The 13,571-nt window shown below is 55.8% G+C and overlaps 5 protein-coding genes across 5 annotated transcripts; all 5 read right to left on the bottom strand.

The window, feature by feature from the left end:
- Positions 1-693: 693 nt before the first annotated feature.
- Positions 694-2,552, bottom strand: ABB37_09478 (hypothetical protein; the record flags this gene model as incomplete). The annotated part of the gene is made up of 1 exon (XM_015808953.1): positions 694-2,552. Exon 1 carries the CDS (start codon positions 2,437-2,439, stop codon positions 694-696), a length of 1,746 nt encoding a protein of 581 aa, XP_015652273.1. The 5' UTR covers positions 2,440-2,552.
- Positions 2,553-3,324: 772 nt separating this feature from the next.
- On the bottom strand, positions 3,325-5,261 carry ABB37_09477 (hypothetical protein; the record flags this gene model as incomplete). The annotated part of the gene is made up of 1 exon (XM_015808952.1): positions 3,325-5,261. The coding sequence occupies exon 1, from the start codon at positions 5,194-5,196 to the stop codon at positions 3,325-3,327; it is 1,872 nt and encodes a 623-aa protein (XP_015652272.1). The 5' UTR covers positions 5,197-5,261.
- A 1,120-nt stretch (positions 5,262-6,381) lies between these two features.
- ABB37_09476 (hypothetical protein) lies at positions 6,382-8,271 on the bottom strand (the record flags this gene model as incomplete). The annotated part of the gene is made up of 1 exon (XM_015808951.1): positions 6,382-8,271. Exon 1 carries the CDS (start codon positions 8,200-8,202, stop codon positions 6,382-6,384), a length of 1,821 nt encoding a protein of 606 aa, XP_015652271.1. The 5' UTR covers positions 8,203-8,271.
- A 1,243-nt stretch (positions 8,272-9,514) lies between these two features.
- Positions 9,515-9,835, bottom strand: ABB37_09475 (hypothetical protein; the record flags this gene model as incomplete). The annotated part of the gene is made up of 1 exon (XM_015808950.1): positions 9,515-9,835. The coding sequence occupies one exon, from the start codon at positions 9,833-9,835 to the stop codon at positions 9,515-9,517; it is 321 nt and encodes a 106-aa protein (XP_015652270.1).
- A 779-nt stretch (positions 9,836-10,614) lies between these two features.
- ABB37_09474 (hypothetical protein) lies at positions 10,615-12,529 on the bottom strand (the record flags this gene model as incomplete). Its single annotated transcript, XM_015808949.1, has 1 exon — positions 10,615-12,529. Exon 1 carries the CDS (start codon positions 12,460-12,462, stop codon positions 10,615-10,617), a length of 1,848 nt encoding a protein of 615 aa, XP_015652269.1. The 5' UTR covers positions 12,463-12,529.
- Between the last annotated feature and the right edge of the window lie 1,042 nt (positions 12,530-13,571).

Raw genomic sequence — 13,571 nt, 5'->3', positions numbered from 1 at the left:
AAAACCGAAATCGTTCATGGGTAGCGCAACAATCACCGTGCACCTCTCCGCTGCGTCTACAACACTGCTACCCACGACGAACAACGAAATGAAAGCGGAAGGAGCAAGAGAAAAAAAGAACTGGTAAGCAAACAACCGATACGTTTAGGAGGTAAAAACACGAATGCGTTGTAGAACGTTTGTTTTCCTTTTGAACAGCAGAAAACATTTATGGACAACAGCCACAACGACTACAGAAACTTCTCTTCCTCCTTTTCTCAGAAATGCCGTGGAGAACAAAAGACAGCGGCTGATCATCCAAAAGTCCAACGTACAGAGAGAAAAAGGGCTAGAAAATACTAAAACTAAAGACAAATTTCGGAAAAGGGCTTTAGCGGAGACGCATCACGCAGAACTCAATTCCTCCGTCAAATTCTGATCCGTGGAAATATACGTATAGATGTAAGTGAATATACACAAGCAGTTTCTTTTTATCCTTTAGTGCGGTTACCATGGCAGCTAAACTCTGCAGGAACAACTATAAAAAAAGGGAGACTAAATCGCATAAGAGCTTGAGTTAAGAGAAAACAAATCAGCATCATCACACAATGAAATACACAGAATACCAAACCCACGACACTTGCGTGGTTTTTTGTTTCCCTTCTTAAAGTTGCAGCCGAGCTTCATTTTTTCCGTACTTCATATTTCAATGCTTTAGCTGCGCGCCGAGTTCCCCAAGGCGCGGCCCAGCAACCACAACTTCACAAACTGGAAACTGGAGTACACCAAGGCTAGCAGAATGAACACGCTGAAGACGAGCAGCGGCACGATGACAACCTGCAGCTGACTCCACAGCTCGTAGTAGCAGACGGTGGAGTAGTTGAGTGACGGCGGGCAGGTGCCGCAGAGGTTACTGTCAGTGTAATAGAGGTCGGCGCACGACGTGGTGAAGCCGCTGCACTGGTGTGCGGCGTAGAAGCCACAGAGAAGGTCATTGGCCCGTAATGCCAAAAAACTGTACAGTGTCGGGTTCACGAGTCTGCCCAGCAGCATTACCAGTGTCATGACCGCGCAGGCCACGCCGCCCAACATCAGCACGGCGCGTGTAACCATCAGCCGCAGGTCGTCGCGCAGGGGAATGTGCATATTGATGGCGTGCAAACCGATCGCAACGCCGGTCAACATCCACACGCACATCGAGGCGATGAAGTAGCGCATGACCTGTGAGAGGTACGACACAATCAACGAGTCGGCCACGACAGCGAGGACGACGGCGAGGAAGACGGCAAAGATGATCGTGAAGAACACCACCACAACCGCCGAGAGAAACGTGCTCTGCGGTGTGTGGGTGAGGTAGAGAATACCGGTGTTGGAGAAAAGACCCGGAGGTGCGCGGTACTCTTGAATGGCCAGCTCACGTCTCACTTCGCGGTTGCGATTGCGCTTCTTATCCCTCTCGATGGCGCGGTCCGCCTTTATCAAACCCGGCAGCTCCTCTCGAACAGTTTGATTTGCCAGTTCGTGCCCCAGCTCTGGGCAGGCACCACGCACCGTGACGAAGGCGTACATCGGCACCTGGCGTGGGTTGTTGTTCTCGCTCGTATGTACGATGTAGCGGCGCACAAACATGCGGAGGTACTGCATATCCAGCAGCTTCCTCGAGGGGTCCTGAAAGAGGGCGTAGAAGCTGCTGCGCGGGTCGCGGCCAAACCGCACGTCATGAATACTCTTGCGAAGGAAGCTCACATAGGGGAGTGGTCCGGCAGACGCGGCGGAGGTGCGGAAGTGCGGTGGCCGCCGCGTGGGCACAGCCCCGTTGACACCGCCGCCACTCAGCCCCTCGTTGCTGCCCTCCTCCATCTCGGTCTCCTGTGCGCCGCGGAACACCTCGGCCTCGTCCTCGCCCTCCAACGTCATCTTCACCGCAGGGGCGAGACTGCCGGCGGCGTCGACGTTCATCAGGGCGGCACCGTCCCGCTGTCCGGTGATTCCACCGTCGCGGTCTACGCCGACCTCGCCCGCGGCGGTGTAGCCGTGCTGAGGACCACCGATGTGGTGCTGATCTTTATCGACGTCAGAGGACGGCGACCGGGCACGCTGGTGGGCCTGCCTGGTCATCTCCTGCGCGGACGCGTTCACCGCTCGCACAAGCGCCTTCTCTCGCTCCACGTACACCTTGAAGTCGGCTTCCGTGTAGCGGTTCACGTACATGAGGGCTACGGCTGTCGCCGTCACGGCGGACACCAGCCCTGTGTAGAAGTACTGGGCAGTGACGCCGTTGATCGTTTGTTTCGTGCTGAGGCTGACGCACCGCCCAATCAGCTTCAGCTCCGGGGCCGTCAGCGTGGGCAGGTTTTCGATCGGTTTGTCGTCGTGGATGATGAGGCGGTTCACAATGCCTTCGATGGACTCCTCGGCCTTCTCGTTGCCCGTCTGCGGGGTCTGCGGCACCTCGAGCATGGCGGACTGCTCGAAGGGTTCACGCAAAGATGGGCCGCTCTGGTGGGCTTCACGTTCGGTGCCACGTCGTGCGTGTTCTTCTTCTTCTCTGGTCAGCATAGCAGCGATGACCTATTCGATGAATGGAGTGCAAGACGAGTCCGAGAGGAGTGGGGGGGGGGGGAGAGGAGAGGAGAGCCCGTTGTGTTGGTGTAGGCACACAAACCGGGGAGGAAAGGTGCAAAGAGGAGAAAGAGACGGACGGAGAAAGAAGAGCGCGATAGGGAGACGACACGCACCGGATAAATACGGCGGCGGATGTGGTGGAAAGGGGGCCAGAGAAGGAACACAACGAACGCACGTGAAAGAGTGTACGGACAGCTTCCATTGAAGGCCCACAGTAACCCTGCGTGTGATGCGGATGTCTTTTACCGTTGAAAGGGAAAGAGAAAAAAAAGGCACTACAAGAACAAACCTTTCTCTTTGTGGTTTCCGCTGAGCTTCTCATGTAAACTAAATAATAACAAAGAACAACGAGCGTGCTCCATTGAGTTCACGCAACGACAATAGCACAAAAGAAATTTTCGAAAACCCCAAAATAAAATCCGCCGCATCACCGCCGTCATGAACGGAGGAGAAGAAAAAACAAAACAGAGTAGAAGGAATACAACGAGGGCACCATACAGGTAGAAGCACGGATCACAAGCAGGCCAGTCCCATTGGGGAATACGATTGGGTCGTAGAGTGGAAGATAAAGGTCCGTGCCCAGTGGAGGAGGCAAAAGTATTAAAACATAAAGCGTAAAGAACGTATATTGTACCTCTCACAAAAGAGAAGAAGAAAACCACAACGAGTCGGCGTAGCGCACACAGACACAAGCAAAAGAACGCAGCTCCTCTACGGAGCCTACGCGAAAGCAGTGAGAGAAGTGGTTCGAGCAACCAAGAAGAGTCTGAGAACCAAGAACAAGGAGTGCAGGGCGCTAAGAAAGATCACGATGGCAAAGAGAAACAACGGAATCATCACCCGCTGCAGCTGATCGGTGATGGCCGAGTAGCACGACGAGTCCGGGTAGGACACCGGCATGCACGGCGCACACAGCGGGTCGCCGCGTGAGCCATCGCCGCAGCCGACGAAGAAACCAGAACACATGTTCTGCTCGTAGAAGGAGCACAGGTCGCCTGGGTCGCTCAGCCGCATCCTGTTAAGCAGGTAGTCGTTCGTGGTGCAGTGGGTGATGAACACCGCGCAGAGAACGGCATACACCGCAGAACCGACCGAGGTGAGCCCACGCACAATCAACAGAGGAGAATTGGCCAGCGACGGAACGCGCATGACGAGGGCGTGAAGGAACATCGCGATGCTCGTCACAACCCACATCAGCAGCGCGGACAGGAAAACATTGTTGAGCTCCTCGAAGAAAAACTGGATGAGGCCATCACCTGCGATGACAACGGGCAAGACATAGCTGCACGCGAAGACAAAGGTAAAGAAGAACATCGTGGCAGCAGCCAGTAAGGTGCCCTGCGGAAGGCCCGTCAGGTACAAAAAGCCGGTGTCAGCGAATAGGCTCGACGGGGCGCGGTAGTCGCGTAGGGTCGCCTCACGACGCTCCTCACGACTCCGCAGGCGCTTCTTTTCCTTCGCAATGCCGCGGTCGTGCTTCATCAGGTCCACCACCTCCTCCCGCACAAGCTGACGCGCGCGTTCGTGACCCAGATCAGAACAGCCGGCCACTTCTCGAAGGTAGGTAAACAAGGAGATCTGCTCCGGGTTGTTGCCCTCGCTCGTGTGGACGAGGTAACGGCGCAGGAACATGCGCAGGTACTGCATGTCCATCAGCTTCTTCGAGGGATCCTGCAGCAGCGAGTAGAAGACACTATCCGGGCTGCGACCGAAGGCCACATCGTGAAGACCCCTGCGGAGAAGCGTCACGCACGGCAGAGGGCCGAGCGAGTCGCTGCAGGTACGGAAAGTGAGTGCCCCCGCACAGTGCGGAGATTTCGTCATTGCCGCCGCCGTCGTCGCCGCCGTGGCGACCTCCTCGCTCCTCTCTCGGTTCTCGGGCTCGCTGCGACAGTGATGGGCGGCGAGGCGTTGCAAGTCGGCTCCCGTTAGCATCCGTACCGCTGGGCAAACGCTCCCCCGTGGGTCGGTCGACGAGCGGGGTGGGGCACCAAACGCGCCTTCCAACACCTCACTGAGGCTGTAAGGGAATCGCGACACCTCCGCGTCTCTCTCCGACGACCGGTGATCCGCAGCGAGTAGCTCGGCGCCAGTCAGGATCAACGCCGCGGCGCGGCAATCCTTATCAGGAAACTCATGCGAAACGTGCACCCCGCCTGCTGTAGAGGCCCTCTTTTCGCGTTCTCGGTACGCCTTGAAGTCGGCTTCCGTGTAGCGGTTCACGTACATGAGTGTTACGGCTGTGGCGGTGACTGCGGAAACCAAGCCAGTGTAATAGAAGAGGGAGCTCACGCCGTTAATCGTCTGCTTCATACCGAAGCTGACGCACCGACCGATCAACTTCAGCTCCGGGGCCGTCATCGTCGGCACGTTTTCGATCGGTTTGTCGTCATGGATGATGAGGCGACTTGCTGCGTCCTCGGCGAGGGTACTCTGCAGCCGCTCCGCCACCGCCGGCACGCGTGCCTCTCGCAGCTGCGGCCGAGCCGCCGTCGCCGCCTCCTCCTCCGTCGCCGTCAGATCTGCTGGGTCGTTGCGTGCACGGTTGATAAGGCGCTCGACGACGTGGGCATACGCGGCTCTGGACGACATTGAAAAGAGAAGAGGAAGAAAAAGATTGCTCTGCGTTTCTACTTTTTCTTTTTGTGTGCTATCCTGCCGCACCGACACGGACGGGGGTAGGCACCGGAAAGATGTCAACGAGGAAGAACAGAAGAGGCCAAAGAAAAAATGAATAGTTGCATGAAAGCTCTCGGAGGAAGCCCACCCAGGCGAGCAGTTGACTTCCATGTCATCTGTAAAGGGAGAGCGAGAGGAGAGCTCCACATGTTACCCAGTATGTGAACCAGCTTAAATTGGAAGGTCTTCGAAGCAAACGGGAGCAAATTACATTGCCCAGAACCCTCCGGTGCGATAAACCACCACCACAGCCAAAACAAACGCATTATTTGCCCCGCTTCACGCCCACCACCGAAGCAGTTTCGAGAACACCTTTGCCCTTTGTTTTCCCAGCGGAAGAGCACAGAGGCGTACAGCCCAGACGTACACACATAGGTAGATATGGGACAAGAAGTGCCACGGAAGACTGAAGAGCTGGAACGTGTCGGCGTCAATTTCAGTGTTGGTTCATGCCATTGAAAAACGGCAACGGGGAAAACCATCGAAGAAGAGCAATAGAAAACAGCAATTTAGGGGAATAGAGAGTATGCGTCACTCGCCTGTTCTTCTTTTTGGGGCCACTTAGCAGTGGAGAAGCAACAAGACACAACGCTAAAAGACTGTCGCCAAAAAAAAAGCAAATGATGAAGACCAGCAACAATGACCTTTGGCTATGTTGAATTTACCTGTTCATCAGAGCAGTGACGCTACATATGCAGACACAACAACACGTCTCACCCGAGTTTGTGAGCGACTAGCTGTTTTTATGCTGAGGTAACCGTTTCAGTGCTACGCAAACGCAGAGGCATCGAAGCGAGGGGTCATTGAAATACAATGTTTCACTTCGGTTGACCTCCTGCTTTTCTGCCACGTCCCCCTCCCCCTCTCCCCGCACCAAAATAAAAAGAAAGCTAGCACTGCGTGCTTGGATATCGTAGACAATACTTGACTATCGGCACGTTAAAAAGAAAAAAGAAAACACACGCCTGTAGTGCCGATGTCACGGTGGGGTGGAAGCAATAACAACCAAAAGCAGTGCAATTCGATTTACAGTATTTTTCTGCTTGTATCACCAACGCTGTCGTACGTCCTCGGTTCGTCTCTCCTTTGCTATCCCTCTTATGCTATTATGGCCGCCGTCATGGAGCGTGAGACGAGGTACAGCTTCACGACCAGCATCAACCCATTCACAGAGCTCAGAAGCACGAACACACAGAAGAGCAGCAGCGGCATGGTAGTAAACTGCAGGCGACTCCAAATGTCGACAAAACACTCCCGTTCTGGGTAGTGGATCGCACAGCTGTTGCACAGCGGGTTAGTAGGACCGGCGTCGCTGCAGGGGTAGTAAAACCCAGAGCACTGGTGGTGTTTGTAGAACGCACAGAGACTGCCGTGGCGGTGTTTGTAGAGGTGTTCGTAGATGCGCTCGTTGGACATGTTGTTGGTTATCACCGCGATGGCCGCTATCGCACACGCCGCAGCCCCAACGCTTAACGCCGTCCGCGCAGCCAACAGCGGTAAGTCCTGCTGCACGGGCAGGCGCATGGAGACGGCGTGCCGAAAGGTGAGAACACCGGCCATCGTCCACACCAGAATCGAGGGGACAAAGCACTTCAGAAATCCGGCCATGAAGGACCGAACGAGGCTGTCGCGCAGCGTCGACAAGGAAACAAGAAGGAAGACGACAAAGCCCGCGGTAAAGACAAGCGTCACGGAGGCCGACATGAACGTTTGCTGCGGAATCTGCGTGAGGTACAAAACACCGGTGTTGACGAAAGGGCCGGGTGGGGCGCGATATTCCTGGACGGCGGTCTGCAGACGAGCCGCCCGGTTGCGCCGCCTCCGCTTCTCCTTCGCGATGGCGCGGTCCGCCTGCATCAGCCGCGGCAGCTCCTCGCGCACCAGTTGGTTCGCCAAACCACGGTCCAGGTCTGGGCACCCGCCACGGTCGGTCACAAACGTGTACATGGGCACCTGGCGTGGGTTGTTGTGCTCGCTCGTGTGGACGAGGTAGCGGCGCACAAATGTGCGGAGAAACTGCATGTCCATCAGTTGCCTCGACGGGTCGTGAAAGAGGGCATAGAAGTCGCTCGTGGGGTCACGGCCAAACGCCACCTCGTCAATGTTCGCCCGGAGGAGCGTCACGTAGGGGAGAATCGCGAGCGACTCGGTGCAGAGGCGGAAGCGCTTGGGGCGGGCAGAACGCGGATGTGCAGGCTCGGTGTCCGCCGTCGGTGACGCTTCCGCCGGCTCCAGCGAGAGACACAGCGCCGGGGCGAGACTGCCAGCGGCGTCGGGTCGTGAGTGAAGCCCGGCCACTGCGTCCCCTCCCTCTGCCTCTGTCACCCGCCCGGTCGAGGACGAGGCGCCTTCGGAATCGCCCCCGTTCTTCTGCGACACGGTGGAACTGCGCTGCACCGCGTCTTCGTCGCCGATGTCCAGTTCTCGCCTGCGCCGCAACGGTGGGTAGCCGGCGCTGGAAGCAACATCCGCGATGCGGCGTTCTCTCGTCTGGTAGAAGCTGAAATCTACGGCGGTGTAGCGGCAGACGTACATGAGCGTCACGGCGGTGTCGGTCACCATTGACACAAGCCCGGTGTAGTAGTACGGTGCGTTGATTCCACCTATCGTTTGCTTCACGCGCAGACTCACACATCGCCCGATCAGCTTTAGCTCAGAGGACACCATCTCGGGCAGGTTTTCAATGGGGCGGTCCTCGTGGAGGATGAGGCGACGGAGAACGTTCTCGATGCTCTCCACCGGCTGCACCGCGGCATCCTCAATGGTGACGTTGTCCGCCGCACGGAAAGCTGGAGTAGCGGGTGTGACGGCGGACGTCATCGGGACGACAACGATGGCCTCGCGTGGAGCAGCCTCGTTTCTATCGACCGCCGCACGCGCCGCCGCCGCCACCGCCACGTGCATCTCGGGCGAAAACATATAGAGAAGATAAAGACAAAAAGGTTCTCACGTTGCTTCCCGTCACTGCGACGGAAGAGCAGAGCACCTGAGGGATTCGCGTGCGTGCAATAGAACTCGTAGAGGAAGTAACAGGAGGTGGAAACAAAGGAAGAAGAACGTACGATGACAGGAAGAACGGCATCGCGCGGGCACGATGAGTCGAACGTTCCTCCGATCTGCATATATATATAGAGAGAGAGAGGACAGAAAGCAGCAGCATCACCTCGTTGCTAAAAAAAAAGGAGTATAGTTAGCTGCGTGGAGTTCATGTTCTCCTTTACCGTTGCTCAACCATCGGAAACTCAAAAGGTGTTCGTCTATCGCGGCCAGCAGCAGACGCCTTCCTGGTTGTGTCGCATTCAATTGGTTTCGATTATTTTTAGTGTAGCGCTGATTCACTCGCGTTGCTTTTGCCTCGAGAAGTCAGCAGTAAGGAAGGAGCATCCATATAAACAGAAGTAGAGAAGTTGTATTCCCTAAAACAGTTAGTTTTACGTGCAGCAAAGGTTGAAAAGAAAGAGAAGAAAAGTAATAAATAAAATCCAATTGTGTATACAGAAGCGACCCACGTGGCACACGCTTGTCGCCAGCCATCGTACAGCGACACTGCCCTCCCCTCTCTCTCTATTGGCTGTGCATGAGATATTACAACCAACCCGGAGTGAAAGAAGGAAAGAGAAAAATAAAAGGGAACAGCCCAGAATACACGCCTTTGGCGGGGAGCAGAGAGCGCCTGCTGTATAACAGCGCACCGCACCAACAGCCACCGTGATTCAGGACGCGAGTTACAACGAGACAAGCGGTGATTCCCATCACCGGTTACATAAAAAGGCAGCAATCAATACATAAAAAAGGAGGAGATAAGCGACCCGAAACAAGCCGACAAAAATACACCTGCTGCCCCACCACACGGAGCGTACGCGACAGTCGTCCGCGTCTCCGCTTTTATTATACATCGTTCAGTGAGAGGAGGCAGTCGAAACAGTCGTACTTACTGGGAGTAAAGAAGAAAGAAATAAGTAAAGTAATAGGAGGAAGAACGCGCGAAGAGGGGAAATTGTCTCCGGTGGCAGCTGCAGCTCGCTTATACGCCACGCAGAATGTCCGCGAATGTAAAACAGGAGAGTTCCGCTGCAGCGTTTTGTTCTGCACTCACGGCACAGAAATTAATCGAGGTGAGTTAAAAACCAAAACAACTTGCCATCCATTTCGGCTTTTAATCTTCACCGTTGCTTCAAACGAGAGGAAAGACGTGGGCTCCTACGGTGAACCAGCAGCGCTACTCAGAACTTCAAATGCTCCTCTGTGCGACACGTCGGCCGATCATGACCATCTTCACAGTCAATATCAGCGAGAACAAGCAGGCACATAGAAAGAAAACGGAGAGTACCAGCAGAGGAGCAACTGTAAACATCATCGGTGCCCACATCGCACCGTAGCACGTCGTGTCAGCGAAGGCCTGCAGATTGCATGGAACGTCACACAGGGCACTCTCCCTGTACCCGCTGTTGCAGCTGTACTCAAAGCCGGAGCACTGGTGTTCCTGGTAAAACGTACACAGGTCCTCGCCGGGCTGACTCGCCATGTACTTGTAAACCACAGCGGTCGACATATTCACAATGAGCGCCACGATACACATAGAAGAAAAACAAAGAAAGGGCTCAAGATAACACGAGAACAGAAGAGAAGAGGAAAAAAACAGCGCAGGGCACACCATGCTTCGTGACAAAAGGAGAGGCTTCCGTACAACAGCGCTTTTCAGCAAGCATCAATGCGCACGGGGACCTAGTGCACGCATAAAAACAGTAAAAAGGCGGTGGCTCCAATCACCTGAAACAGAGAAGGCGGCAGTTCATATAAAATGAGAGACGACGTAGCCATGGAAAGAAACGTCCTCGAAACATACACAAAGGCACGAAGCAACCACAGTATCCCAACCGTAAGAGAGATGCTACATAAGTGTTCTCTCCCTCACATCCATCTGCGGGACCTTGCGGTGAGGGAAACAAACGACGTCACTGCCGGGAAAACAAAAGGTGCAATGTACAAGGAGAACGGCAAACAAGAGGTTCAAACGGAGGAAAAAGGAAAACAAAAAACGAAAAAAATGTGCCAGAGAAGAAAGAAAAAGAGGACTCGAAAGAGATGCGCTTGCTTGCCGCAGCTGTTACAGTTCGCACATACGCGCTACAGAACGTCTGCGAAGACAAAACAGGCGGGTTCCACTACGTGCTTTGCTTTGCTTTCACGGAACAGGCTGTAATTTGAGACTCAAAAAAAATTACGTGCAACTCCTTCATCTGTGTTATCTGCATCGCTTGATGGGGTGACTCAGAAAAAAAAAGACAATTATTTGTGCGTGGGAGCGGACAAAGAACGCTGTTCAGAGCTTTAAAGGCTCCTCTGCGCGACGCGTCCCGCAATCATCAGCATCTTCGCCATCATCAGTAGCGAGAACAGGCAGCCAAAAATGATGCAAACTGCAAAGACGATGAGCGGGTCAAAGGTTATCTGGATCGCCGTCCACATAACATTGTAGCACGTCGTGTCAGCGAAGGCCTGCAGATTGCATGGAACGTCACACAGGGCACTCTCCCTGTACCCGCTGTTGCAGCTGTAGTCGTAGCCGGAGCACTGATAGTTCCGGTAGAACGCACACAGGTCCTCGCCGGACTGACTCGCCATGTACTTGTAAACCTCGTTGTTCAGCAGGCTAACAACGCACATAACAGAACAGACGACACCACCCACGCAGAGCACGCCACGCGCCGCCAGAAAAGTGAGGTTCTTGCGGAGCGGGAGCCGCATGTAGACGGCGTGCAGGATGGTCGAGACACTCGCCAACGCCCACACCGGCAGCGACGCCACCACGAACCACAGCGTCTGCAGGAGAAAAGAAAGGACGAAAGGCTCGTGGTACACCCCCACGCTGACCGCCAGGTAAAGTGCACAGAAAAACGTGAGGACGGCCAGAGCGACGCCGGTGAAGAAGGACTTTTGCGGCACGCCGGTGCCGTAGAGAACACCGGTGCCGGCTAGCAACCCCGTGGGGACATCGAGGGTGCGGCCCTCAGCACCCAGCCCGGCCGCGCGCCGCCCCTCACGCAGCGCCACCCGCTGCTTCTCCTTCGCGATGCCTCGGTCCGTCTTAATCAGCTCGGACAACTCCTCCCGCACAAGCTGGCGTGCAAGCGCCCGGTCGAGGTCAGCGCAGCCGCCGCGCGCGGTCACAAAGGCGTGGAGTGGGATCCGATCGGGGTTGTCGCCCTGGCTCGTGTGCACGAGGTAGCGGCGCACAAACATGCGGAGGTACTGCATGTCCAGCAGCTCCCTCGACGGGTCCTGAAAGAGGGCGTAGAAGCTGCTGCGCGGGTCACGGCCGAACTTCACGTCGCGCGCCGCCTTGCGGAGAAAGGTCACGTACGGCAGGGGGCCAACACAGCCGTCGTGCGCGGGGACGGAGTGCCGCCGACGCGCGGTGCGTGCTGGCGCTGCGGTGGCCGCCTCCGCTTCCGCCGCCAAAGTGCATCCGCTGCCCTCCTCCTCGAACGCCACTGCCTCCGCCTCCGCCTCCGCGTCGACGCGGGTCGCACGCGCAAGACTCCCCGCCGCATGCATGCGGAGCAGCGCAGCGTTGTCGTGGTGCAGCGTCAGCCGTCCGTCGTGCCCCACACCGACCTCGCCTTCAGCGGAGTACCCACACAGGGACAGGGGGTCGCCGCGCCGCTTCTCCTTGCCGCCGGCAGCGGCAGGGCGTGCGGTGCTCGTGCCCTTCGGCTCCGAGGACGTCGGCGCACCCTTCTTGGACAGCGACCGCTCGCGTTTCTTGTACAGCTCAAAGCCCTCCTCGGTGTAGCGGTGCACGTGCATCAACGTGACGGCGGCGGCGGTCACCACGGACACCAGCCCGGTGTAGTAGAACTTTGTCCGGGCGCCGTTCACAGCCTTCGTGGCGGAGAACGAAACCGCTCGGCCAATCACTCCCAGCTCCGGCGCGGACAGGACGGGGAGGCCGTCGATGCCGTGGTCATCGTGGACGGTGACGCGATCCAGCACATCGTCGATGGACTCCTCCGTCGGCTTCTGTTCTGTAAACGGGTCACGACTGGCGCCGGCAGTCTCGTCGTTCCGGAAGGGCTCCCGAGAGGACTGCCGCTCCTGCGAATCGCTGCGGGGGCTGTTCGGAGCGCGACCAGGGGCAGCGGGGGGAGAGCCAGCGGTCACAGCTGCGGCTGACATGGCGCCTTCGCTTGTCACGCGTGCGGAACGCCTTGGCGGAAGACACGTCTCGCTTTGAAGCTCTTCTATTTGATTGAAGGACCCAGCGAAAGAAGAGGACGTGCGTGCGTCACCAGCGGAATAAAGGACAAAGACGAAGAGAAGGGAAACGAGAGGAAAGGGGATGAAGAAGATCAAGCAGCGAAAAGCACGAGAACGGAGAGGGCGCACCGTCTCCTTTGCATATGGGCCGTCGCGTTGGTGCGCACCACATCGCCGAACTCCTTACGTAGTCTGCTGACGCGGCTGCTGTGTTGGTCCACTGAGACCTGCATACATACACCGTTGCGCCTGCAGACCCTCCGGGGCATCTCAAATACTCGTACTTGTGAAGGATTCTTTTTTGTGAGAGCGTCTCCCCTCGCCAGGGAGGAAAGAGAAGAAAAACAAAGAAAGGGCTCAAGATAACACGAGAACAGAAGAGAAGAGGAAAAAAACAGCGCAGGGCACACCATGCTTCGTGACAAAAGGAGAGGCTTCCGTACAACAGCGCTTTTCAGCAAGCATCAATGCGCACGGGGACCTAGTGCACGCATAAAAACAGTAAAAAGGCGGTGGCTCCAATCACCTGAAACAGAGAAGGCGGCAGTTCATATAAAATGAGAGACGACGTAGCCATGGAAAGAAACGTCCTCGAAACATACACAAAGGCACGAAGCAACCACAGTATCCCAACCGTAAGAGAGATGCTACATAAGTGTTCTCTCCCTCACATCCATCTGCGGGACCTTGCGGTGAGGGAAACAAACGACGTCACTGCCGGGAAAACAAAAGGTGCAATGTACAAGGAGAACGGCAAACAAGAGGTTCAAACGGAGGAAAAAGGAAAACAAAAAACGAAAAAAATGTGCCAGAGAAGAAAGAAAAAGAGGACTCGAAAGAGATGCGCTTGCTTGCCGCAGCTGTTACAGTTCGCACATACGCGCTACAGAACGTCTGCGAAGACAAAACAGGCGGGTTCCACTACGTGCTTTGCTTTGCTTTCACGGAACAGGCTGTAATTTGAGACTCAAAAAAAATTACGTGCAACTCCTTCATCTGTGTTATCTGCATCGCTTGATGGGGTGACT

Source organism: Leptomonas pyrrhocoris (genome assembly GCF_001293395.1).
Source record: "Leptomonas pyrrhocoris isolate H10 chromosome Unknown, whole genome shotgun sequence".
Taxonomy (NCBI): domain Eukaryota; phylum Euglenozoa; class Kinetoplastea; order Trypanosomatida; family Trypanosomatidae; genus Leptomonas; species Leptomonas pyrrhocoris.
Note: the sequence above shows the minus strand (reverse complement) of the source record. Positions and strands in the feature narration are given on the sequence as shown.